The 24,840-nt window shown below is 40.4% G+C and overlaps 1 protein-coding gene across 8 annotated transcripts; it reads left to right on the top strand.

Moving 5' to 3' along the window:
* The first annotated feature begins 128 nt into the window (after positions 1-128).
* On the top strand, positions 129-23,265 carry ITGB1BP2 (integrin subunit beta 1 binding protein 2). Of its 8 annotated transcripts, XM_088028743.1 has the most exons (12): positions 129-993; positions 1,083-1,139; positions 1,218-1,363; positions 2,063-2,157; positions 2,263-2,321; positions 2,457-2,527; positions 2,649-2,748; positions 3,015-3,128; positions 3,373-3,435; positions 8,132-8,170; positions 19,134-19,175; positions 23,043-23,265. In XM_088028743.1, the coding sequence occupies exons 1-11, from the start codon at positions 859-861 to the stop codon at positions 19,140-19,142; spliced, it is 888 nt and encodes a 295-aa protein (XP_087884869.1). In that variant the 5' UTR covers positions 129-858; the 3' UTR covers positions 19,143-19,175; positions 23,043-23,265. The 8 variants fall into 8 exon arrangements, with proteins under 8 accessions (XP_087884869.1, XP_087884870.1, XP_087884866.1 ...); XM_088028744.1 differs by lacking the exon at positions 8,132-8,170; XM_088028740.1 differs by lacking the exon at positions 19,134-19,175.
* The last annotated feature ends 1,575 nt before the right edge of the window (positions 23,266-24,840 follow it).

Raw genomic sequence — 24,840 nt, 5'->3', positions numbered from 1 at the left:
GTGCTATTTTTGAAAGGGAATGGAGGGAGGGGAGGTCTGTCTCGAGAGAAGCATAGGTTCGATAAGTATAATCCTTTATTACCTTTTGTTCAAAAGTATGAATTATCCATTTAGGCAAATTTGGGGAGGTTGGATGCATACTATGGCTTCTGTGGTTGACAAAGATTGGTGCTATTGGCGGTACACGGAAGCAATGAGGAGAGGAAAGCTGCTGCTTTGAAAGAGGAAGAAAATGAGCTGGAGGAACTGGGGTACCTTCATTGAGCTGGGAGGGGTCTCAAAATTGGGATTCATTTCTGAGCAGCTGCTGGTATGTCAGAGGCTTGGAATTGGCCTGGTAAATCTAAAACTGTCTCAGCAGTGGTTAGCTGACCTCACCCAAGTTCCAAGCCGTACTCTGCCTGATCCTTTTTTCTTGAGCCCCAGAGCTAAAATGCTCTTGAGCTCTCTCCTATTGGTTGAGAAGACCAGTTGAAGTTCCCTTGCCCATGTTAGGAGGTGTACGCCTCCTGAACTAAAGATAGAAACAGCTGGCCCTTGCAGACAGCTAAAAGCCTCCAGACTAAGAGGTGTTCCCCACTCGGCAGCCAGACTCCTTGAAATACCCTTTCAGTAATTCTACCAACGTTCTCCATGTCTCTACTCTGCCATAACAAAGGCTGTGGGCAGCACTTTGACCCCAATGCCAACCTTCCTGGTGAGTAACTAATTCTGACTTTGCCAGGGGGCTCTGTGAGTGCTGGGGGAGTGGTCAGCTGTGGGCAGTCTGTTAAAGGAGCAGAGAAATTTAGTGTGTCTGCCCTAGTTTAATTGGTCTGGGTGGTCTTCAATCTTATTTTTATATTCTAAAGAAAAACCATGAGCATATTAATCTGTGGAAGAAGTAAGAGAAGTGATACTTGGTATAGTTGCCTTTCCTTGATCCTTCTGCTGGTATCCACAGATTCCTGTTGCCATCACCCTGGGGTCCCAATCTTCCATGATGCACTTAAGGTGAGGAGTAGGCAAGAGGGGATAGCAAGAGCATTTCCCAAAGGAAATACACCCAGGAATCTAAGCTGAGCTGGGTCTTTTGTTATCAGGGTTGGTCCTGCTGCCGGAAGCGAACTGTAGATTTCTCTGAGTTCTTAAACATCAAGGTAAATTATTTACTTCCTTGGATTCTGTCCCTAATAGAAGGATTCTATCCCTAAACCTTCTTTCCTTATCTGTACTAGGGCTGTACTGTGGGACCACACTGTGCTGAGAAGCTCCCTGAGGCTCCTCAACCTGAGGTGCCTGCCACAAGCAGTTCACTTCAGGAGCAAAAACCTCTGAATACGATTCCAAAGTCAGCAGAGACTTTGCGTCGGGAGAGGCCCAAGTAAAGAGGAGGAAGTCCCTGGGTTTTTCCTACATTCATGGAGCTTCCTAGAAGTGATTAATGGGTCACTGGGGCTTGGGGACTAGGGATAAGAGGAGGGCCAAGTGCCAGGGTTTCGTGTATATTTTATACCTTCGGGGAAATTTGTATCCAGAAATAATGTCTTTGCTTTAAGGTTGGTATGGGGGTGATGGGATAGGTATTTAAAGTCAATAGAGTAGATGGCCCCTCATAAATACGTAGTTATAATACAAGAGAGATTGTTGAGAATGACTTGATTTTTTTTTCTTTTTGGAAAAAAGCTTTAAAATGAGTTTTACATCAAGAAAAAGATGCAGTATTGGCAGCCAAACGGCTGTAGAGAATAAATTAATTCTGTGGAAGTAGCATGAGCAACAGAAGAAAGTCACATTAGGTCCACAATTAGAAGAGGACAAGGATATGATGCAGTTCTGCAAAGAAATGTAGATTGAGAGTGACTGAGTAGATGAGCAAAAAAGCCCTAGGGATTTCCCCAGGGTTCAGGGACTTGGGATGTCCACAAAGAAGATAATTGGCAATGGAGTTGCTACCCAACTTTTCCAACCCTGCCCCCACTTTCACCAGATTTCTCTGACACCATTACAACTGGTGGGAGTGTTGGAGCTAATGATCATGGTTAATGGGTCAGAACTAAATCACCCCACCCGTACCCCCTAGGTCAGAGTTGCCTCCAAAGCTGCTTCCCCTAAATATATCCCAAGCCCTGGAAATGGCATTGGAACAGAAGGAATTAGACCAGGAACCTGGAGCAGGTAAGTGGGTCCTTAGTAGGACAGGCTTTGCAGACTGGAATTTAGTGAAAGTGGCAATTAGGTGGAGGGAATAGATAGGTTCCTGACTCTGTTTCCTTTGCTCAGGACTTGACAGTAGTCTGATCCGGACTGGTTCCAGCTGCCAGAATCCAGGATGTGATGCTGTGAGTGAAAGCTTATAAGGGGTGCAAGCATGTGGCTGAGAGATACTATACCTGGGATGACGGCATAGATATGAGGCTGTGTGGGGTATACTTTAGAGTGACCTGATTCATCTGATTCTCCTTTACCCATCTTAGGTTTACCAAGGCCCTGAGAGTGATGCTACTCCATGTACCTACCACCCAGGAGCACCTCGATTCCATGAGGGGTGAGAGAGGGGACTGGGTAGGGTCTATAAGACCGGTTTCTCCCACCGTTGATCATAATATGGGAGTGGGGGCTCATGGGGAGGGGAAAGGAGATTCATTTGAATTATCCTCCTACCTCAGGATGAAGTCTTGGAGCTGTTGTGGCATCCAGACCCTGGATTTTGGGGCATTCCTGGCACAGCCAGGATGCAGAGTTGGTAGGCATGACTGGGGGAAGCAGGTAAGCCCCAGCTTTCTTGAACTTTTAATTAGAACCCAATTCCAGAAATAATTTCCCCTCCTTGTACCTCATGGCCAAGCTCTCTATCTCCTCCCTTTTGTACAAACCAAATAAGATTCTGCTTATCCTCAACAGCCTGGAGGCTTTGCCATATGAAGTAGTATTAATCTTTCTGAGAGTCTGTGTCTCTTCTCTAGACACACCTGAGAACTTCCCTTGGGTGAAGAGTTCATTCTTACCACACACATTTCACATCCTCTCTTTAGCTGCCAGCATCTTGCCGTCATGATTGGCACCAGACGGATTCCTTAGTAGTGGTGACTGTATATGGCCAGATTCCACTTCCTGCGTTCAACTGGGTGAAGGCCAGTCAAACTGAGGTGAGGAATGTCTGATGCTGGTTGGGAGGCTGGTGAATTGGGTGATACTACAATTTTACAGGCAGAGTTGCTGTATGCAGCAAACATGTGGGCTCCATAGTCCCCTGAGAGGAAGAGCTAGTAGGTCAGGGCTATCTGGCTGACCTGTGGATATAGGGCTCACACCTCTGGCCTGGTTCTCTGTTGTAATAACTTGTTCTGACCTTCTAGGATTGTTACTACCCCTGTGATTCTTTTTTCTCAGCTCCATATCCACATTGTCTTTGATGGTAACCGTGTGTTCCAGGCACAGATGAAGCTCTGGGGGGTAAGTGAAGATAAGGGGCACAGGAGGGGGAGGAAGATGGGGTAAAAAGGACCAGACTGGAATGAATAGAGGGTGTCTTGAGGGAAGGAATTATAGTGGGAAAGTGGAGGTTTTCTCTTCATTTGCTTTGATATTCTTTCTCCCCCTTTCTCTTCCTTTTTTCTCTCTCCTCCTCCTTCTCCTCCTTCTTTCCTCTTTCTCTCTTTGTTACTATATCATTTTGTTCCTCCCCTGTCTTGTTCTGCCCACCTTACATTTGTTTATTTTTCTTTGTCATTCATTACCACCCCACCCTGACCCTAATCCCTTTGATTTCCTCATTTTCTTCTTCTTGTGTTCCTCTATCTTTTCCTCCTCCTCAGGTCATAAACGTGGAGCAGAGCTCTGTCTCCTTGATGCCATCTCGGGTTGAAATCTCCTTGGTCAAGGCTGACCCAGGATCCTGGGCCCAGCTGGAGCACCCCGATGCACTAGCTGAGAAGGCTAAGGCAGAGGTTGGGTTAGAGATGGATGAGGAAGAATCTGAGGATTCAGATGATGATCTGAGCTGGACAGAGGAGGAGGAAGAGGAGGAAGCAATGAGGGAATAGTGACACCAGTCAAGTATCTAGATAGGACCTCAGTGGTTCCCTTAGAATCTCAGAGACCAGGATATGGTTGGCCATGTGGTGTCATTGAGCAGCAGCAGGCTGAAGGAGTGGAGAACAAAAGTGTCCAAACCATGCTGTTTTTTTCCCTGAAATAAATCTTGTATTCTGCAGTTTCACATAGTGTCGTTCTCTCACCTCACTATAAGATTGTCTTCATTCCCCCCAACTTCTGTGTGTCTTTAACACACGTGTGTGAAAACAAGCACATGTACATTCAATCTGTTCTTTACAATCACCAGGTAATCTACTCAGTACTTACTATGTGCCCAGTTGTGTGTTAGGTGGTTTAGAGCTATCTTTTTTTTTTTTTAATATTCGATAAGAGCCATAACACTTTTTTTTTAAATTTATTTTTTATTTTTTTCCCCAGTGATTCATCAGTCAGTTTAGAGCTATCTGAGAAACAGAAGACTTATTTATTCCTCTCAGGAAAATTGTAGTCTGGCTGACAGACTAATCTACATGAAATAATAATAAACATTATCATGTAGCTTAACTGAGTGTTAAATTGTGCAGTACAGTTATTAAGAGCTATAGGAGTTGAGAGAGAGTGGAATGATTAATGTGGACTATAGTAGAAAGGGAAACCTCCATGGAAGAACATTTTTTTTAACAGCTTTGTTGGGATACAATTCACATATCATACAATTCACCCATTTTAAAGTGTAAAATTCAGTGTTTTTTTAAGTATACTCAGAGTTGTGCAACCGCAATAAATTTTCATCACTCCAAAAAGAAACCCTATACCCATTAGCAGTCAATACCAGTGTCCCCCCAAACTCATAGGTGTGGGCAATCACTAATGTACTTTCTGCCTCTATGGATTTACCTGTTCTGGATATTTCATATGACTGGAATCGTATAATATGTGGGCTTTTGTAAGAGGCTTCTTTCACTTAGCATATGTTTTCACAGTTCCACCATTTTGTAATGTGTATCAGTACCTCATTCCTTTTATGGCTGAATAATATTCCATTGTGCGGATATACCACATTATGTTTATTTCATCAATTGAGGTACCTTTGGGTTGTTTCCATTATTCTGAATAATGCTCCTATGAACATTTACATACAAGTTTTTATGTGGACTTTTCACTTCTCTTGGACATATACCTAGGAGTATAATTTCTGGGTCAAATGGTAACTTTAACCTTTTAAGAAACTGCCAGACTGTTTTCCAAAGAGGCTGTACCATTTTACATTCCCATCGGCAGTGTAAGGGTTCCAGTTTCTCCACATCCTCAATAACACTTGTTATTTGTCCTTTTTTATGGGTGTGAAGTGGAATTTCATTATGGTTTTAACTGCATTTCCCCAATGCTAATGATGTTGAGCATATTTTCATGTGCTTATTGGCCATTTGTGTTCTTACTTGGAGAAATGTCTATTCAAATCCTTTGCCCATTTGTTAACTTAGCTTGTCTTTTTATTGAGTGAGTTGTATGAATTTTTTTTTAAAGATTGTATTTATTTATTTGACAGAGAGAGACACAGTGAGAGAGGGAACACAAGCAGGGGGAGTGGGAGAGGGAGAAGCAGGCTTTCCGCTGAGCAGGGAGCCCGATGCGGGACTCAATCCCAGGACCCTGGGACCATGACCAGAGCCAAAGGCAAACGCTTAATGACTGAGCCACCCAGGTGCCCCAGAGTTGTACTAATTTTTTTACTATATTCTGGAGACAAGTCTCTTGTCAGATATATGACTTGGAAATATTTTCTCCCATTCCGTGTTTTGTCTTGCTACTTCCTTGATGGTGTCCTTCGGTACACAAAAGTTTTTAACTTCTATGAAGTTATTTATATGAAGAATCTATCTTTTCTTTGGTTGCTTATATTTTTGATGTCATAGCCAAAAAAAACCATTGCTTTATTCAAGGTCATGAAGAAGATTCGCTCCTATGTTTTCGAAGGGATTTATAGTTTTACATTTAGGTCTTTGATCCATTTTGAGTTATTTCTTACATGTGGCATGACGTAGGATTCCAACTTATGTTTTTGCATATGGATATCTAGTTGTCCCAGCACCATTTGTTGAGAAGGCTATTCTGTCCCCATTGGATTGTCTTAGCACCCTAGTTGAAAATCAATTGACCAAAAATGTAAGGGGTAAGAGACACATTTTCAATGGAAATTTGTTGGAATGAGAAATTTGGATGGGTATGGAAGAGTGGGAAGAGCCAAGCTGAGGCTGGAAGGTGTTTTGTTTTATTTTTTGTGTTTTATTTTAAATTCCAGAAGTAATACATCGTCACTGTAAAATACTCAATGCAGAAGTATGTAGAGTAAAAAGTAAATGTTCTTCTTTAGACTTTTTCCAAGCTTAGTCCCTTTGCTGTTTGTAACCACTGCTAACATATCAGACAGAGGATGTGTTTAAGGGAGGGAACAAAAAAATTAGTTGAGTGTAGCTAGATTGGGAGGAGGCTAAAATCCTAGATGAAGGATTTTGAACATGATTTAAAAGAGAGTTAGAATTAAACTCTATCTCTGAAACTCATAGCATACTATATTGAATTTAAATAAAATAAAATTTAAGGGGCGCCTGGGTGGCTCAGCTGGTTAAGCGACTGCCTTCGGCTCGGGTCATGATCCCAGGGTCCTGGGATCGAGCCCCGCATCGGGCTCCCTGCTTGGTGGAAAACCTGCTTCTCCCTCTCCCACTCCCCCTGCTTGTGTTCCCTCTCTCGCTGTCTCTCTCTCTCTGTTAAATAAATAAATAAAATCTTTAAATAAAATAAAATTTAAAAAAGAGAGAAAGGCAGTGTAGGCCCTTTAAAAATGTAGATTCTTTTTTTAAAAGATTTTTTATTTACTCATTTGAGAAAGAGTGAGCATGAGCAATAGCATGAGCAGGGGTAGAGACAAAGAGAGAGAGGGAGAAGCAGACTCCCAGCTTAGCAGGGAGCCCAATGCAGGGCTCAATCCCAGGACCCTGGGATCATGACCTGAGCCAAAGGCAGACGTTTATTTTATTTTTTTTAAAGATGTTATTTATTTATTTGACAGAGAGAGACACAGCGAGAGAGGGAACACAAGCAGGGGGAGTGGGAGAGGGAGAAGCAGGCTTCCCGTGGAGCAGGGAGCCCGATGCGGGGCTCAATCCCAGGACCCTGGGATCATGACCTGAGCCGAAGGCAGACTCTTAACAACTAAGCCACCCAGGTGCCCCTAAAATGTAGATTCTTAATCAAAGGAATGATAATTTCTTTCCTGAGTCTCCTTTGAGTCAGATTTACTCCCTCAACAGGGTGACCAGGAATCTGGGAGATTCAAACTCTAAGAAACTTCACACTAGGAAGCTTCACCAAGCCTCAAAATGATATCAAATTCTTTTTTTTTCAAAGATTTTATTTATTTATTTGACAGAGAGAGACACAGCGAGAGAGGGAACACAAGCAGGTGGAGTGGGAGAGGGAGAAGCAGGCTCCCCACTGAGCAGGGAGCCTGATGCAGGACTCGATCCCAGGACCCTGGGATCATGACCTGAGCCGAAGGCAGACGCTTAACGACTGAGCCACCCAGGCGCCCCATCAAATTCTTTTCATAGCACCCTTTTCTCTCAGTTCAGATTCAAGGAACATAAGGTCTCATTGGGAGCTAGAAGTAAGATGGAGGTGGGGGAACGGACATGGGCAGCAAAGGTAAGGGGTCACAGGATAGCATGGCTGAGGATTTGGAGATTGAGGCAAGATTAGGGGATATTGGAGAATGCATCCAGGGAATGCATCTCAACCTCACAGAGAAGTTTGATCAGAGTTAAAGGGGCTTCCTGGACTTCCAGGATATTCAGCATTTCTGGCTCATTTCTCTGCTCTCATTCTACGGATTTGAAGTACAAATAAAGTTTCCCTCTTGACCTGAACCTTTCAGGTGCTTTCAAACCCTGGCAGCAGTCTACTTTTAATGTCATTTTTCTACAGGTGAGTTGACATCAATAGGGGCTTTGATGGACATTTAAAAGATTTAGAGGTGTAGAATGCGTATAGAAAAGTGCAGAAAGTGCACTAATCTTAAATGTACAACTTTTTTCTATCTTATCAAAATCAGGGGACCAGCAGCTACTCAGATTTCCTGGAGAGGATGAAGGTGAGGAATCAAAAAGTTCAAGTAACCCTTGTTGTATATAAACTTGATCTATAAAATTTCAAGTTTATAGAATTAATAATGTAATGTACTTATTTTACGTAGTCCAAAGCCTAAAATGTAAGAAATTTTCAAGCAGGTGCATAACATTAATAATAACAACAACAATAACCATAGCTACTGTTTCTCATACAAACTAACCTGCTAGACACTATGCTAAGTGCTTTGCATGCGTTATCTCATTTACTTCCCTACTTCCCACCATCAAATGTACATATCTGTTCACATTAGCACAAATCCTCTCCTTACCTCCTTTACACTTCTTATTTCTTCCCATTGTACTTTGTATCCTCTTCCCTTATACCTTCCCAGGAACTTTATTACTACTAATTATCCTTTCTCTCTCCTGTTTATTCAACCTTTCCCTCTCATTGGATATTTTCATTGACATTTAAACATGCTCAAGTCTCCGATTCTACAAAAACAATTTCCCTTGACTACATAACCCTTTCCAACTGCTACTTAACTCCTTTCTCTCCTTTATAAGTGAACTTCTTGAAATAACTATTCATTTTCTATTTCCACCTTCTTATTCCCTTCAAAACACACTTCAATTTGGCTTCTATCCCACTCAGTCTGTGGTGATAAGGTCACTTTGGGCCATCAAGTCACTAAATCCAGTGGATACTTTTTAGTCCTTGTCTTACTTGATCTCACAAGCAAAAATTGACACTCATGATGGTTTCTTCCTTGAAATAACATTCAATACATTGGCTTCTATGACCCATGGCTCCTCTTGGCTGTCCTCCTACTTCTCTGACCATTCCTTTCAGTCTCCTTTGCAGGCTCTTCGTTTTCTACCTGACCATCAAATGATGAAGTTCCTCAGGACATAGCCCTAGTCTTGCTCTCTTCTTATATATAACTCTTCTAGACATTTTCAATTATGCCCATGACTTCAAATACCACCCACATGCAGATGACTCACACATTTTTATCTCTAGGTCATATCTTTCCTTTGAGGTCCAGATTTGTATTTTACAGTAATAATAGCTAACACATATTTAGAACAGTGTTTGGCACATATAGTAAGTACTATATAAGTGTTTGCTATTGTTAGTACTATTACTCCTCTTTCTCTTCACCAAAAGCTTTCACTTCAGACTATTAGGAAAGTTGGGGTGTTTTTTTCTCTTGGAGAGGAGGGACACATCTTCAATATCCAATTTTATAATGTTTCAATAAGAAAATAAGATTTTCTTTTTTTTTAAAGATTTTTATTTATTTATTTGACAGAGAGAGAGGGAACACAAGCAGGGGGAGTGGGAGAGGGAGAAGCAGGCTTCCCCGCCAAGCAAGGAGCCCAACGCGGGACTCGATCCCAGGACCCCGGGACCATGACCCGAGCCAAAGGCAGACGCTAAATGACTGAGCCACCCAGACGCCCGAAAATAGGATTTTCTTGACAGTCAGGTTTTGCTAGTCCACAAAGTGATAACATATTTAACATACCATTGCCTCAGCTCTAGGATTAAGGGAGATTGTATTCACCTGCTGAAGGAATGAAGCATCATGTATAGAATGCCACTGTGCTAACCACTTCTACCCACATTATTTTACTTAATCCTCACACCTGCTCTGTGAGGTAGGTATTATTATCCCAAATTTTTATAGATGAGGAAACCAAGACTCAGGGCAGGAAATAGCTTGCTTGAAGTAACATAACTACTGATTAAAACTCAGTCATTGCTGAGAGCTGTCCTAGAGCCATTTGAGAATATCCAAAACCTAAGGACCCAACTGAGGTCTTAGAAGAGGGGTCTTAGAAGAGAAGCATAACACCAAGCCACTCTAGCCTAGCAGAGTCCCTTTGACAAGCCTATCTAGGAACCAGCGAAGCATTTGGTGGATCAGTGATATCTCACACTGATGTAACACCTTTCCAAAAATTTTTACACCAGATTCAGAGTTACTATTTCCGGGATCCTTGCCTCCACTGTCCGCTTTCTCCCTTTCTGCTCCCCAAGTCCCAGAACACTGCTACAGGGAGAACCGAGCAGACCAATATAAATTCATGCTGTCCAATTTCTACTTGGCCCTTGCAGCTGCTCAGCAACCCTTTTATTTGTCTCATACGTTCCCTGGCATTCTCCCCATAGAGGCTGTTCCCTGATCTTCCTCTTCTCAAATTCCAGCTCCTCCGGTTCCACTCCTTCAGACTAATACACACACTTTCATGAGACGCTTGACAATTCAATAACATTGTTCTAAAACTTTTTTTTTAGAGAATTTAAAACATGTGCAAAAGTAGACAGAATAGTATAATGAATCCCCATTTACCAAACACTCAGCTCCAACTAGTATCAGCTTTCACACACTCGTTTCATCTATCTCCTTTCCATATTATTTTGGAGTATATCCCAGACATGATATCATTTCATACTTAAATATTTTAGTATGTATCATTAAGAGGTAAGGATCCTTTTTTTTTAAAAAAGAATCATAGTTGTAATACCATTAGCACACATAAGCAATATTCCCTTTAATATCATTAAGTGGCAATCAGTATTTAAATTTCCAATAGTTTCATAAATGTCAAAAGAATTTTTTACAGCTTTTTTGTTTGAATCGGTATCCAAGTAAAGCCTGCACATTGTGATTGGTGGATATGTGTTGTATGTCACTTTTATCTATTTTTTTAAGTAAGCTCTGCACCCACTGTGGGGCTTGAACTCATGACCCAGAGATCGAGTTGTATGCTCCACCCACTGAGACAGCCAGGCACCCCATATGTCACTTTTAAACTAAACGTTCCCTTTCATCTCTTTTTTTCCTTACAATTTTTTACTGAGGAAATCAGATTATTTTTCAGTAGAGTTTTGTCTGGGTTTTGCTGATTGCATCTCTGCTGTACAGTTTAAAATATTTCCTTGACCTCTGTTGTATATATTGGTAAAATCAGTGTCTGTACAATGCATCTTCTATATTCATTGTCCTATTTTCAGTGGGGTGGAGAAATTGTCCGTGTGACCAAAGAAGTGGAAGGTGTCTGGCTTGGCAAGTGACTCAGGAAAGAGCTAGGACTCTTTAGCAGTACTGAAACAGATGGTTGGGGTCAGAGCTCAATAAATAGTAACGGAGGTCCAGGCAAGATAGGATGGGTGAGGGGCCGTGCAGTGTCAGATTTCCACTCTGCTGGTATGTAGAGCAGGACAGGCAAGGAAGTGGTGATCAGGCTGAAGTCAGAACTGGAAAAGGAGATGTAGAACTTGAGGTAGCAGTTGGGATTATTTCTCAGGGGATTACTCTACTTGCTATACCCTGTTTTCTAAATATATCTTTTCCATTCGTTCCCACCTCTGTGCCTTTGCCTAGGATGTTTCCTCTGTTTGGAATATCATCTCCTTTGTCTCCACATATCCAAATCCTATTTATCTTTAATGACCAGTGCAAGTTCTTTGTTTTCCATATTTTTGCTTGTAGAATCATAAAATATCTCTGAAAGGATAAATAAGAGATCAAGAATATTGATTGCTTGGAGCGCTTGGGTGGCTCAGTTGGTTAGGCATCTGACTCTTGGTTTCAGCTCAGGTCGTGATCTCAGGGTCATAGGGATTGAGCCCTGCATCGGGCTCTGCACTCAGCACACAGTCTGCTCGAGATTCTCTCTAAATAAATAAATAAAACCTAAAAAAAAAAATGAATATTGATTGCTTTTCCAGGAAGGGAATTGGATGTCTAGAGGACAGGGCTGGAAGGGAGAAAGATATTGCTGATTTGTTGCAGGAGGGACACTGATGAAAGTGTCTGCTATGAATTCGGTAGAAGTAGAAGCAGGGAGATTGAGTAGAATGAGGAGGGTCTGGAACAGCCTCTGTGGGGAGAGTGCCAGGGAACATATGAGACAAATAAAGGAGTTGCTGAGTAGCTGCAAGGGCCAAGTTGAAATTGGACAGCATGAATTTATATTGGTCTGCTTGGTTCTCCCTGTAGCAGTGTTCTGAGATTTGGGGAGCAGAAAGGAAGAAAGGGGACAGTGAAAGCAGGGATCCCAAAGACCATAACACTGAATCTGGTGTAACTGGGAGATAATAACTGATCTGGATGTAGTGAGGGGTAAAGTACCTAGGGGTTCCACTGAGATTAGAGTTGAAGAGATCAGAGACGAACCAGTTGTTTGGAGAAGTGTTACATCAATGTGAGATATGAATGATTAACCAAGGGACTCATTGGTTTCCAGATAGGCTTGTCAAAGGGACTCTTCTAGGACTCCACTGGGGTCCTTAGGTTATGGATATTCTCAAATGGCTCTAGAACAGGGGTTTTAAGGTGGAATTCATCCCTGAAATTGGAGCTTCTGCAAGAGGCATGGTGGGAGGAGTAGCAAAAAATTAAACTACTCTTTATTGAGCCTTTAATGTGATCTAAGCTCTGTAATAAATCTGTCTCTTCTGTTATCCTTTTCTGTCTCTATATAATATATACATGTATCTCAAATGAGAATATATTTAATTCTCAAAACAGTGTATCAAAAGCATTATTATTGTAATTTTTTTAAAGATTTTATTTATTTATTTGAGAGAAAAACAGAGATAGAGAGAGCCCAAGCTGGGAGGAGAGGGAGAAGCAGGGAGCCAGACACGGGGCTTGATCCCAGGACCCTGGGATCATGACCTGAGCCAAAGGCAGACGCTTAACTGACTGAGCCACCCAGGCGCCCTTATTATCATTTTTATAAAATGAGGAAATTGAGCTTCAGGGGGATTACATAATTTTCCCTAGGTCACACAGCTATCAAGTGTCAGAGCCTGGGACAGAAATCTAGGTATTGACTACAAAGCCCGTGTTCTTTGGTGTTCCAGCAGTACTTTCTAGCAAACACCTCCCTCCCTCCACAAATGAATCCTATTTTGCCAGTGACATCTGTTATAAAATTATAGATGCATTATCACCAAAAATAGTTATACACTGAATTGAAAACTTTTGATGAGTAAAGAGTTAATTGAGTAGGATGGAAGAGATACTTAGAGGCAGTGAAACTAATTGAAGATAATTGGCAGTGGTCCAGGGGAGAAAGCTAAGACCCCAGACTAAGTGGGCATGATAGTAAGAATGGAGGAGAGAGTCACAGATGTAAGAGATATGTCTTAGGGCGCCTGGGTGGCTCAGTCGTTAAGCGTCTGCCTTCGGCTCAGGTCATGGTCCCAGGGTCCTGGGATCGAGTCCCGCATCGGGCTCCCTGCTCGGCGGGAAGCCTGCTTCTTCCTCTCGCACTCCCCCTGCTTGTGTTCCTGCTCTCGCTCTCTGTCAAATAAATAAAATCTTAAAAGAAAAAGAGATATGTCTTAGTTCAAGCTGCTATGACAAAGTATCATAGTCTGGGTAGTTTATAAACAACAGAGATTTATTTCTCATAGTTCTGGAGGCTGGAAGTCTGAGATCAGGGTACCAACACAGTTGAGTTCTGATGAGGGCCCTCTACTAGGTGGAGAGCAGAGAGAGGAAGCAAGCTCTCTCATGACTCTTATAAGGGTACTAATCTTATTTATGACCTCATCTAATCCTAATTACCTCCCAGAGGCCCTACCTCCTAATACCATTCATATTGTGGGGGGGTAGGATTTCAATATATGAATTATAAGGGGACATAATCAGTCTGTAACAAGATAGTTCCACAGGTAAGAATGAAAGTAATGTGGCTGTGCTGTTCTGTGTTTCTTGAACTTACACAACTCCCTCCCTCCCCAGTGCCTCTGTAATATCTGATCCCCCTGCCTGGAATAGTCTCCTTCCAGGTTTTTGAATAGCTGGCTCCTTCTTGTTATCCATGTCTCAGCTCGTGATAGGTAACCAATTCATTATCTTGAAAATTAATCAATAAAGGGAGAGAATCAAGCATTTATCCTGCCTTTCCTATCTGAATTGGGTAACAAAATAGATGGGGCGAAATGTCTTTTGACAAAACTATTCCAATGAATGAAAAGAAATAATAAAATCAGAACATCACTTTTTGGCAATCCTTGATAAATAGATAAAAATAGTAAGCATCAACGGCTTCTAAGATTATAAAGAGACAACAGATATTGTATCCATCCAATAGTCATACCAAAGAGATGGAACCCAAGTTTGATTTAGTCTTTGGATCCAGCTGCCAATTTGTAGGAAATAGACAGGAACTGCACAATGCCTGGGTAATCAGCAAAATCCACAGTGAGAAGCTTAACAGGTCAAACTGCTCAAGTTCTTCCACAAAAAAAAAAAAAAAATCACCTCTCAGAGAGGCCTTTCTTGACCATCCCCTCTAAATTAGCACCTACTGTCCACGTTACTATCACATTACACCATTTGATTTTCCCCCATAGTCTTTATCATCAACTGAGGTTTCTTTACATGAGAAACAGTATAGCATTAACGGTTAAGAGGACAAACTATAACATCAGGCTGCCTGGGTTCAAATCTTGATTACTTAAGAGCTATGTGCCTCAGTTTCCCCAACTGTAAAATGGGATTAATAACAGTGCCTAGAGGGGCACCTGGGTGGCTCGGTCGTTAAGCGTCTGCCTTCAGCTCAGGTCATGATGCCGGGGTCCTGGGATCGAGCCCCGCTTCCCCCTCTCCCACTCCCCCTGCTTGTGTTCCTGCTCTCGCTGTCTCTGTCAAATAAATAAAATCTTTAAAAAAAAAAGTGCCTAGATCATAAGGTCATTAGTAGTATTAAATGAGTTAACATATCTAAAGAGCTTAGTACAGTGTCTGGTATAGGGTAAACATTATAAAAATGTTAACACTATTAATGCATAATCAGTTTTTTATTTGTACATTATTTCTTTCACTAGAATATAAGTCTGTATTTATGCACTATTCCCAGAACCTAAAACTGCCTAGCACATATATAATACATGCTCAATAAATATTTGTTGAATGAAGGGCCTGGATTAGAGTGGCAAAGAATAGACAAGAAAGAGACACATAAGTTATTATTTTAAAAGAAGAAACAAACCTTGGACTTGGTGATTTTTTTTTTCTGATATGGGATGGAATGGTATAAGATGACTACTCCAAGGCTTCAAGTTTAAGTAATAGGTAGAAGGGTAGTGCTTTTAACAAAAATAGGAGAAGTGGGAACTAGAGCTAATATTTGAATATTCTGATAATTTTATTTTAGATATGAGTTTGAAATTATGGCAAAATATGAGTAGAAATGCTAGCAGGAAGTTAATTGTAAATACAAAATTAGAATTCATGAGAAAAGCCAGCACTGAAAATAGATTTGAGTATCATCTTCATCAATATGAGACTTAAATATTCAACTTTCATCTTTAAAAAAACAACTGCAAAAGTGAATAAAATGGAAAATAAAATATTTGAACCCTTAAATTTATCCTTCAGAGGAAGTCACTGTTAGTTTGGTGTGTATCCTTTCAAACATTTTCTATGCATTTGCAAACATATTGGCATATAACATGTAGGGACATAGTAAAAGTCCAAGTGGCAATCTATATACATATGGAGAAATTTTTTTTTTCTTTTTGGCCAATTTGAAATCATTCTATATTTTTCCATTGCTTGCTTAATCATTAAATATGTCACTCTATAGTCCTTGAAGATATTTCCATGTCAGTATGTATAGATCTCTGACATTCTTTTTTGTGCTGCATAGTACTTGATTGTACATATATGCCATAATTTATCTATCTGTTCCCCTACTGATGGACACTTAGGTTGTTTCCAGTTTTTTGTTATTACAAATTATGCAGCAATGAAAATCATTTTACATGTATCTTTACTGTTTGTGCTAATATTTCTTTTTTTTTAAGATTTTATTTATTTATTTATTTATTTGAGAGAGAGAGAGAGAGAGAGAGAGAGAGAGAAACAGCATGAGAGGGGAGAGGGTCAGAGGGAGAAGCAGGCTCCCTGCTGAGCCGGGAGCCTGATGTGGGACTCGATCCCAGGGCTCCGGGATCATGACCTGAGTCGAAGGCAGTCGCTTAACCAACTGGGCCACCCAGGCGCCCTTTGTGCTAATATTTCTTAAAGATAGATTCTTAGAAGTGGAATTGCTGAAAAGAAGACATACATTTTTATATATCTTATATATCTAAAGAAGACATATATATTTTTATATATCTAAAATGTTAATAGAGGGGAGCCTGGCTGGCTCAGTCAGAAGAGCACATGACTCTTGATCTCAGGTCATGAGTTTGAGCCCCACGTTGGCATAGAGATTACTTAAAAAATAAATTTTAGGGATGCCTGGGTGACTCATTTGGTTAAAGGTCTGCCTTCAGCTCAGGTCATGATCCCAGGGCCCTGGGAATGAGTCCCACATCGGGCTCCTTGCTCAGCGGGGAGCCTGCTTCTCCCTCGGCCTGCCGCCCCCCGCTTGTGTGTGCTCTCTGTCTCTCTCCCTCTCTCTGGCAAATAAATAAAACCTTTAAAATAAATAAATTAATTAATTAACTAGTTAATTAATTAATTTTTAAAAATGTTAATAGGGGAGCACCTGGGTGGCTCAGTCGGTTAAAGCGTCTGCCTTCAGCTCAGGTCATGATCCCGGGGTCCTGGGATCGAGCCGCATATCAGACTCCTTGCTCAGTGGGGAGCATGCTTCTCCTGCTCCCTCTCCTCCTCCCTCTTGCTTCTCACCCTGCTTGTGTTCTCTCTCTCTCAAATAAATAAATAAAATCTTTTAAAAAAGTAAAATATGTTAACAGGTACTATTCAATTTCCCTCCACAAAAACTATTCCAATTTACATGGCCATCCAGCAATGTATGAGGTACCAGTTTCCCTAATAACCTCATCAATACTTTGTTATCAATTAAAAAATATTTATCAACCAGATGTACAAATGATGGTATCTCATTTTTATTTTGCATTTCCTCTGATTACAAGAAAGGGTGAGGGGCAGCTGGGTGGCTCAGTTGGTTAAGCATTCAACTCTTGATTTCGGCTCAGGTCACGATCTCAGGGTCCTGGGATCAAGCCCCAAGTGGAGCTCCGTGCTCAGCAGGGAGTCTACTTGAGATTCTCTCTCCCTCTTCCCATCCCCTACTTGCAATCTCTATCGAATAAATAAGATCTTTAAAAAAAAAAAAAACCAAGGGTGAGGGGCGCCTCGGTGGCTTAGTCGTTAAGCGTCTGCCTTCGGCTCAGGGCCTGATCCCAGAGTCCTGGGATTGAGCCCCGCCTCGGGCTCCCTGCTCAGCAGGAAACCTGCTTCTCCCTCTCCCAGTCCCCGCTTGTGTTCCCTCTCTCACTGTCTCTCTGTCTCTCTCTGTCAAATAAATAAAATCTTTTAAGAAAATAAAAATAAAAAAGGGTGAGCATTTTCTTTTTTACTGAATATTCATATACAGACTTTCAATTAAACTTAGTTTTCAGTGGCACCTGGGTGGCTCAGTTGGTTGAATGTCTGCCTTTGGCTCGGGTCATGATCCCGGGGTTCTGGGATTGAGTCCCACATTGGGCTCCCTGCTCGGCAGGGAGCCTGCTTCTCTAAAAAATATTAAATGAATAAATAAACAAACTAGCTAAACTAATTAACTAACTTAGTTTTCAGCCCCATGTGTCATGCTCATTTTCTTGTTTTCCTAGATCCTGGAGCCTTTCCATAGTTTTCGTGGTAAAACTGCCCCTTCTCATCTGTATCCTTTTTTTTTTCCTCAGTTTTTTTAAGTAGGCTCCATGCCCAGCGTGGAGCCCAACGCGGGGCTTGAACTCACAACCCTGAGATCAAGACCTGAGCTGAGATTGAGAATTGGACACTTAACTTACTGAGCCACCCAGGCACCCCCTGGGTGGCTCTGTGTCCTTTGCACTAGGCCAGAATTTCTTCCTAGCTACTATTTCGGGTACCGTTTCTCAAATGGCTTTCCTGCTTCTAGAGAACACCTGGAACTTTTTGTCCTTTGTGTTTGTACATATTTTATATATTAGTATACTTTTAGTGGTGTCTCAGAGGGGCTCTGAAATGCTATATTTGTCATAATAAATTCCCACATAAGGGGCACCTGGCTGGTTCAGTCAGTGGAGCATGCAACTTGGTCTTGGGGTTGTAAGTTCGAGCCCCAACTTGGGTATAGAGATTACTTTAAAAAATAAATTCCCACATTTAACTGCCTCTCTATTTAGTTCCACTTGTTTGTCTATTCTTTCTTATTTTTTTATTTTTTAAAGTATTCTGTACACCCAACATGGGGCTCCAATTCATAACCCCAAGGTCAAGAGTCTCATGCTCTACCAAGTGAGCCAGCCAGGCACCCCTGTTTGTCTATTCTTGAAGCATATCACACCTTTATATAGTAATTTTATATCTGGTAGGCAAGTCTTCTCATTTCTTTTTTCTATCTTTTAAAAAAGTTTCTTGGCTTTTTCTGAACATTCTTTCAGATAAACTTCAGAACCAACTTGTCTGGTATTCCCACCCTACCCCCCCAATCTCAATGAGATTGTTATGGAAATTTATAGTTATTTGAAATTTTTTTCAATTGTAAAACCTCTTATTCAGGAATATTACATATAGCCTTCAGCAATATTTTGTAGTTTTATTCACGTAAATGTTTTATACATATCTTTTTTGTGTGATTTTATTTTTAAGTAATCTCTACATCCAACATGGGGCTTGAACTTACAACCCTAAGATAAGAGTCAGATGCTCTACTGACTGAGCCAGACAGGCACTCCTTTTTGTACATTCCTTGTTGGATTTACTTCTGTCATTTTTTTCCATTACTATGAATGGGATCTTTTTCCCCATTATATTTTCTAATTGGATATTTTAATACAAAGAAATTTTTTATAGAGAAGTTATTGATTTCAAACAAACTCTTCCTGTTTAATTTTAATTATTTCTCAGTTGATTTTCTTAGATTATATATCCTATGTAAACAAGGACATTTTATGACTCTTCCTTTAAAATATTTATAACTTTTATCTTCTTTTGTCTTTAATGTTTTCACTAGAACCTGTAGAACAATGTTGAGTAGTGGTATTTGTAAAAACAGGTGAGTATTCTTGATTTGTTCTGACTTTAAGGTGAATGCCACTAATATTTTGCTATTGAGTATGATGATTGTCATTGTTATCTATACTCTATCAAGTTGTAAATTCTCTTGTTCCTAGCCTACTGAGAAAATATTTTTAAGGTACTACAAACACAAACTAAAAAATTCAAATAGTACAAAAGGGTAGCTGAAGAGTTGCCCATCTCTATTCCCCAGTTTCCCAATTCCCTTACTGAGAAGCTATTCCTATTAACAATTTTTATGTGAACTACCAGAAATAAATCAATGCAGATATAAGAATATATGTAAAAAAATATGTATGTGAATATGTTATTTTTTACACAAAGAGTGTTGTACTATAACAACCTTCTAAACCCTGTGGGTTTGTTGTTGTTGTTGATAAATCAGCTGTCAGTCATTTCTTTGTAGGTAATCTATCTTTTCTTTTTAGCTCTTTTTTTCCCTACTTTCATTATGAAAAATTTCAAACATACAAGAGTAAAGACAATAGTATACTGAATCCCCATGTACCTGTCACCCAGCTTCAGTGATTACTAACTCATGGCCAATCTTGTTTCATCTATATTCCCCTAACACCTGCTCCCCAACCTGCACACCAATGTTATTCTGAAGCAAATATCAGACATTGTATTACTTCATTTTATCCATAAACATTTTGGTATGTATCTCTAAGATATAAGGACTTTTATTAAACATTGCAATAAAACCATCACAATTCTTTAACTATCATCAAATGTTATAGTCACTGTTAACATTTTCCTGATTGTCTCATAAACATTTATGTGTTTATTTTGAGTTTGTTGTCAAGGATTGTCAGGCTATACATTGCAATTGGTTGATGTTTCTTAAATCTCTTAATCTATAGGTGCCCCTTCCTTCTCCCCCTCCCTTTATTGTCCCACGGGATTTATTTGTTGAAGAAACTGGGTGGTTCTTCCTGTAGTGCTTCCTATAGAATGGATTTTAGTGATTGCATCCCTGTGGTGTTGTTCCCCTGTTCTTTTTATTTCCTGAATATTGATTAGATCTAAGGCTTGATTAGATTTAGATTCCAGTTCTATTTTTTTCCTCTTTTGGGGGGCAAGAATATGTCATAGGTAGTGTCGTATACTTTTATAAGTAGGTAACAAGTTTCTTGCTCCTTTTAAGATACTCTCTTTGATGTTCTGAAGTTTCACTACAGTGTGTCTGGGTGGGGATTTCTTTTTTTGTTTTTTTTTCATGTTTGGGATTCCTGGATTTTGGAGATTGGCATCTTTCACCAATTCTCAGCTATTTTTTTCTTCAAATACTGCTGTTCCACTGTTTTCTCTATTCTTCACCTGAACTCCAGTTGGACATCACCTGTAAGCATGGGGCCTTTTAAACTTAGGCCGTAGGTGGGTGCTTGGGTGGCTCAGTTGGTTAAGCATCTGACTCTTGGTTTTGGCTTAGGTCATGATCTCGCAGTGGTAGGATCAGGCTGCATCATGCTCTGTGTTCAGTGCCGGGCGGGGTGGGGGTGGTTCTGCTTCAGATTCTCTCCCTCTCCCTCCTGCTCACTCTCTGTCAAATAAACAAACAAACTTAAGCTATAGGCCACCAGAGATCAGATGACTTCAGGGCAAAAGTCTGCTCCAGAACCTACCCAGCCGAGTTGTGCTTATTCATTGTTTCCTGTACTTTACTCTCAGTGTACCATATATATGTATATGGATGGAGATATACATATCTGTACACACTTAAAAATATATCTTGAAATTCATTCCATATCACTGTATAATCTACCTCATTCCTTTCTCTTTTCTCTTTTTTTTTTAAAGATTTTATTTACTTGACAGAGAGAGACAGCGAGAGAGGGAACACAAGCAGGGGGAGTGGGAGAGGGAGAAGCAGGCTTCCCGCTGAGTAGGGAGCCCGATGCGGGGCTCGATCCCAGGACCCTGGGATCATGACCCGAGCCCAAGGCAGCCGCTTAACCGACTGAGCCACCCAAGCGCCCTAGTTCATTCCTCTTTTTCATATATTGAGGTATAACTTACATTTTAGTAAAATTTATGTATCTTAAGAGTATATTTTTATATGTGTATACATTTATGTAACCTCCCCCCCAGGTCTAAATATAGAACATTTACAGCACCACAGAAGGCTGGCTCCTTGTGCTCCCTCTTTTTACCCACTCCCAAGATTAACTACATTCTGACTTCTATGGTCATAGATTAGTTTTGCCTATATTTGAATTTCATATCAAGGGTATGTACGCTTTTTGCCTCTAATTTCTTTCATTCAACATTTTCTGTGAGCTTCATCTATGTTTTTGAATATATCAGTAGTTCTTTTTCATTGTTGTGTAGAATTCTACCTTCTTTAAATTAACTTCCAGTTTATGGATATATCATAATTTAGTTAACCAATCCTCTATTGATGGACATTTAAGTGTTTTTTTTCAGTCTTTTGTTACCACAAACACTGCATGTTTATTCATGTATCTTTGCCAATATGTGTAAGTATATCGGTAGGATAAAATCTTAGATATGTTGTGAGTGCTAGGTGAAAGATTATGTGCATTATTAATTTTTTGAAGATTTTATTTATTTATTTATTTGAGAGAGGGGAGAGGAGAAGAGGGAGAGGGACAAGCAGACTCCGCACTGAAGGTGGAGCCTGATGTGGGGCTTGATCCCACAACCCTGAGATCATGACCTGAGCCGAAATCAAGAGTTGGGCCCTTAACTGACTAAGCCACACAGGCGCCCTGTGCATTATTAGTTTTAATAAATAATGCCAAATTGCCTTCAAAGAGGATGTATTATATTAAATAACAATATATGTGAGGGCCTGTTTCCCAACATCTTTGCCAACTATTAACAAATATTTTTATCTTTGCTGATCTGACAGGTAACACATAGAAACATGTAGTTAATACATATTTTTTGACTAAAAATACATGCACATGGTAAGAAAATCCAAGCAATATAAAAGGATATACAATGAAAGTTATATATTACCCCTCCTCCTAGTCCCTAGTTCCCCTGGTTCCCTTTCCAGACTACCACTATTGTCGGTCTCTCATGAATCTTCCAGATACATTCTGTGCAAACCATGCATATGCAAGTATAAATGGGTGTATGTGTGCACATGTGTTTGGATATCTCTATCTGGCACGTACTTTGATGAAAACAAGTTTACTTTCCCCCTTCCCCTTAAAAACCTATCTATATCTGTATATCTGTATCCATTTCTTCTCTTTTTTTCACAAATGGCAGCAGGCTATTCACTCTGCTTTTTTCATTTAACATATCTTTGAGATTGTGTCATAATACATTTACAGCTGCCTTTTCTTTTTTATGGTTATATCACTTATTTAACCAGTTCCAGGCATTTTCGTTGTTTTCAATATCCTGTTATTATAATCTCCTTGAACACACTTATTTGTATACATCTGACACTATATTTATAGGATAAATTCCTAGAAGTATGGTTCCTGGATCAAAGTGGTTAGTGGCTGCTGTGATTCCCTGCCCAAAATCCATTCTGCATCTTCCCCATTGTTTAATGGTCATAAAGTTTGTAATTGATCTCAGCCCCAGCTTCTCGCTGGGGTGCACCACCCTCCTAACCCAATCAAGGTAAGCCCATCCCCCATGCTTAGTGATTGGTTCTGACTACCCAGGCCATAGCCAATGAATGCAAACCATTGTCCTGTCAAGGGGATTGCTCAGGAATGGACCATTGACCCAATTCAAGTTAATGAAATGTTAGAGGATGTTTGTTGAAGTATTTGGGAGAAGGTTTTTGGTTTTGGTTTTGTTCTTTGCTCTTCTGAGACAGATAACAGAAGCCAACTTTGTCTCTTCTTTTGGACAGTGTGGTATGGCTGATGTGAAGCCTTCAAATGCTACAGCCCTTTTGCTACCAAGAAGGAAGTCAAATCTATGATGAAGTTCATACTTTGGAAGACAGATCTGACAGAAAGAAATTAGGTCCTTGGTGACATTGTTGATCCATGGAATCAAATCAACTGCAGAGTTCTCTCATCCCCTGGAATTTGCATTTGTATGGGAACCAATAAATCCTCTTTATTGTTTAAGCCTATTGGAGTTGGGTTTTCTGTTACCAATAAAAAGGCATATGTACTTTAAAAGTTTTTGATAAGTCGCCTTCCCAAAGTTATAACAATTTACAATGCCAACAACAAAATACAAGGGTGTCTATTTCGCCCCACCCTTGCCAAAACAATGTATTGTCAAACTTTCTGATATTGCCATTTCTACTGGAAAAGAGTGTTATCTCATTGTATTTTTAACATGATCTTTTTATCATGAGTAAGGTTAAGCTTCTTTCTAATATATTTCAAAGTCACATATATTTCCTTTATGTGTATGTGAATATATGTGTATATTGCTCATGTCCTCTGCCTAGTTTTCTATTTTTCTTTTTCTTATTGCTTCATAGAAGCTTTTTGTATACTAAGAAAATCAGGCCTTTGTCAAATGGGTTGTAATATTTTTTCCGAATTTCTCCTTTGGCTTTTGACTTTACTTTTATTTCGTTTTTTTTTTATTTGCATTTATTCTATGCAGAATTTTACCCCCGGGCCATAAGTTTTTGTTACTTCAGTTTCTTCTGTGATACCTGTTTCTTCTGTGTAACTTCCTCTTCTGGTTTAGGAACAGTCTGCTCTTTTTTGGTAAGGATCATCTCAATGTGGCAGTGAGAGCTCCTGTATGGGTTAATCCGCCCATGAACCCTGTACGTTCTATGCCGCAGTTTTGGGGGCTTTGTTCACCTGGATGTGCTCAATGACCAGAGAATCTACATCTGAACCTTTAAGTTCAGCATTACTCTCTCATTTTTAAGCATGTGCAGTAAAAACTCAGCACTCTTCTTGGGCCACCGACCCTGTGTCCAGCCCACCGTTTGGCCCCGGGTACACCTCCCAACTCCACCATTGTAGTGAAGGAATGGCACATCCTGCTTCTGCAAAGTGATGTCTTTCAGATACTTGGTGGCTTTTCAGATATGCATACCCTTGATGGGCTGGGCAGTTTCACGTGTGTTATTAAAGTGAACACAAAGATTTGAACCTCTTGATTTGGATGATTTTGTAGGGTTTTCTGGGTCAAGTGAATAGTGAACCATTTTCAGAGGCCACCTCAGGCCACTATAGGGGAAGAGGAAGAGTGGTGGCTCCTGGGAGAATTCATGAGAACTTGATCTCCTATTTTCGTATTTTTTAATGGCCAGATATGTATAACATGAAATTTACCATTTTATTTTTGTGAAGGTTTTATTTATTCATTTGAGAGAGAGAAAGAGAGCACGAGCGGGGATGGGGAATAGGGTGGGGGAGAGGCAGAGGGTAAGGGAGAAGCAGACTCCCCACTGAACAGGGAGCCCCATGCAGGGCTCAATCCCAGGTCTCTGGGATCATGACCTGACCTGAAGGCAGATGCTTAACTGACTGAGCCACCCAGGCACCCCATGACTGTGTGATTTTTATTTTTTATTATGTTAATGTGGTGTATCACTTTGATTTGCATATATTGAACCATCCTTGCATCCCAGGGATAAATCCCACTTGGACATGGTATATGATCCTTTTAATGTGCTGTCGAAATAAGTTTGCTAGTATTTTGTTGAGGATTTTTACATCCATGTTCAT

The sequence above is a fragment of the Eumetopias jubatus genome, unplaced genomic scaffold (assembly GCF_037043125.1).
Source record: "Eumetopias jubatus isolate StellerSeaLion01/CBP00866 unplaced genomic scaffold, mEumJub1_p1.0 scaffold_11, whole genome shotgun sequence".
Lineage (NCBI taxonomy): Eukaryota > Metazoa > Chordata > Mammalia > Carnivora > Otariidae > Eumetopias > Eumetopias jubatus.
Note: the sequence above shows the minus strand (reverse complement) of the source record. Positions and strands in the feature narration are given on the sequence as shown.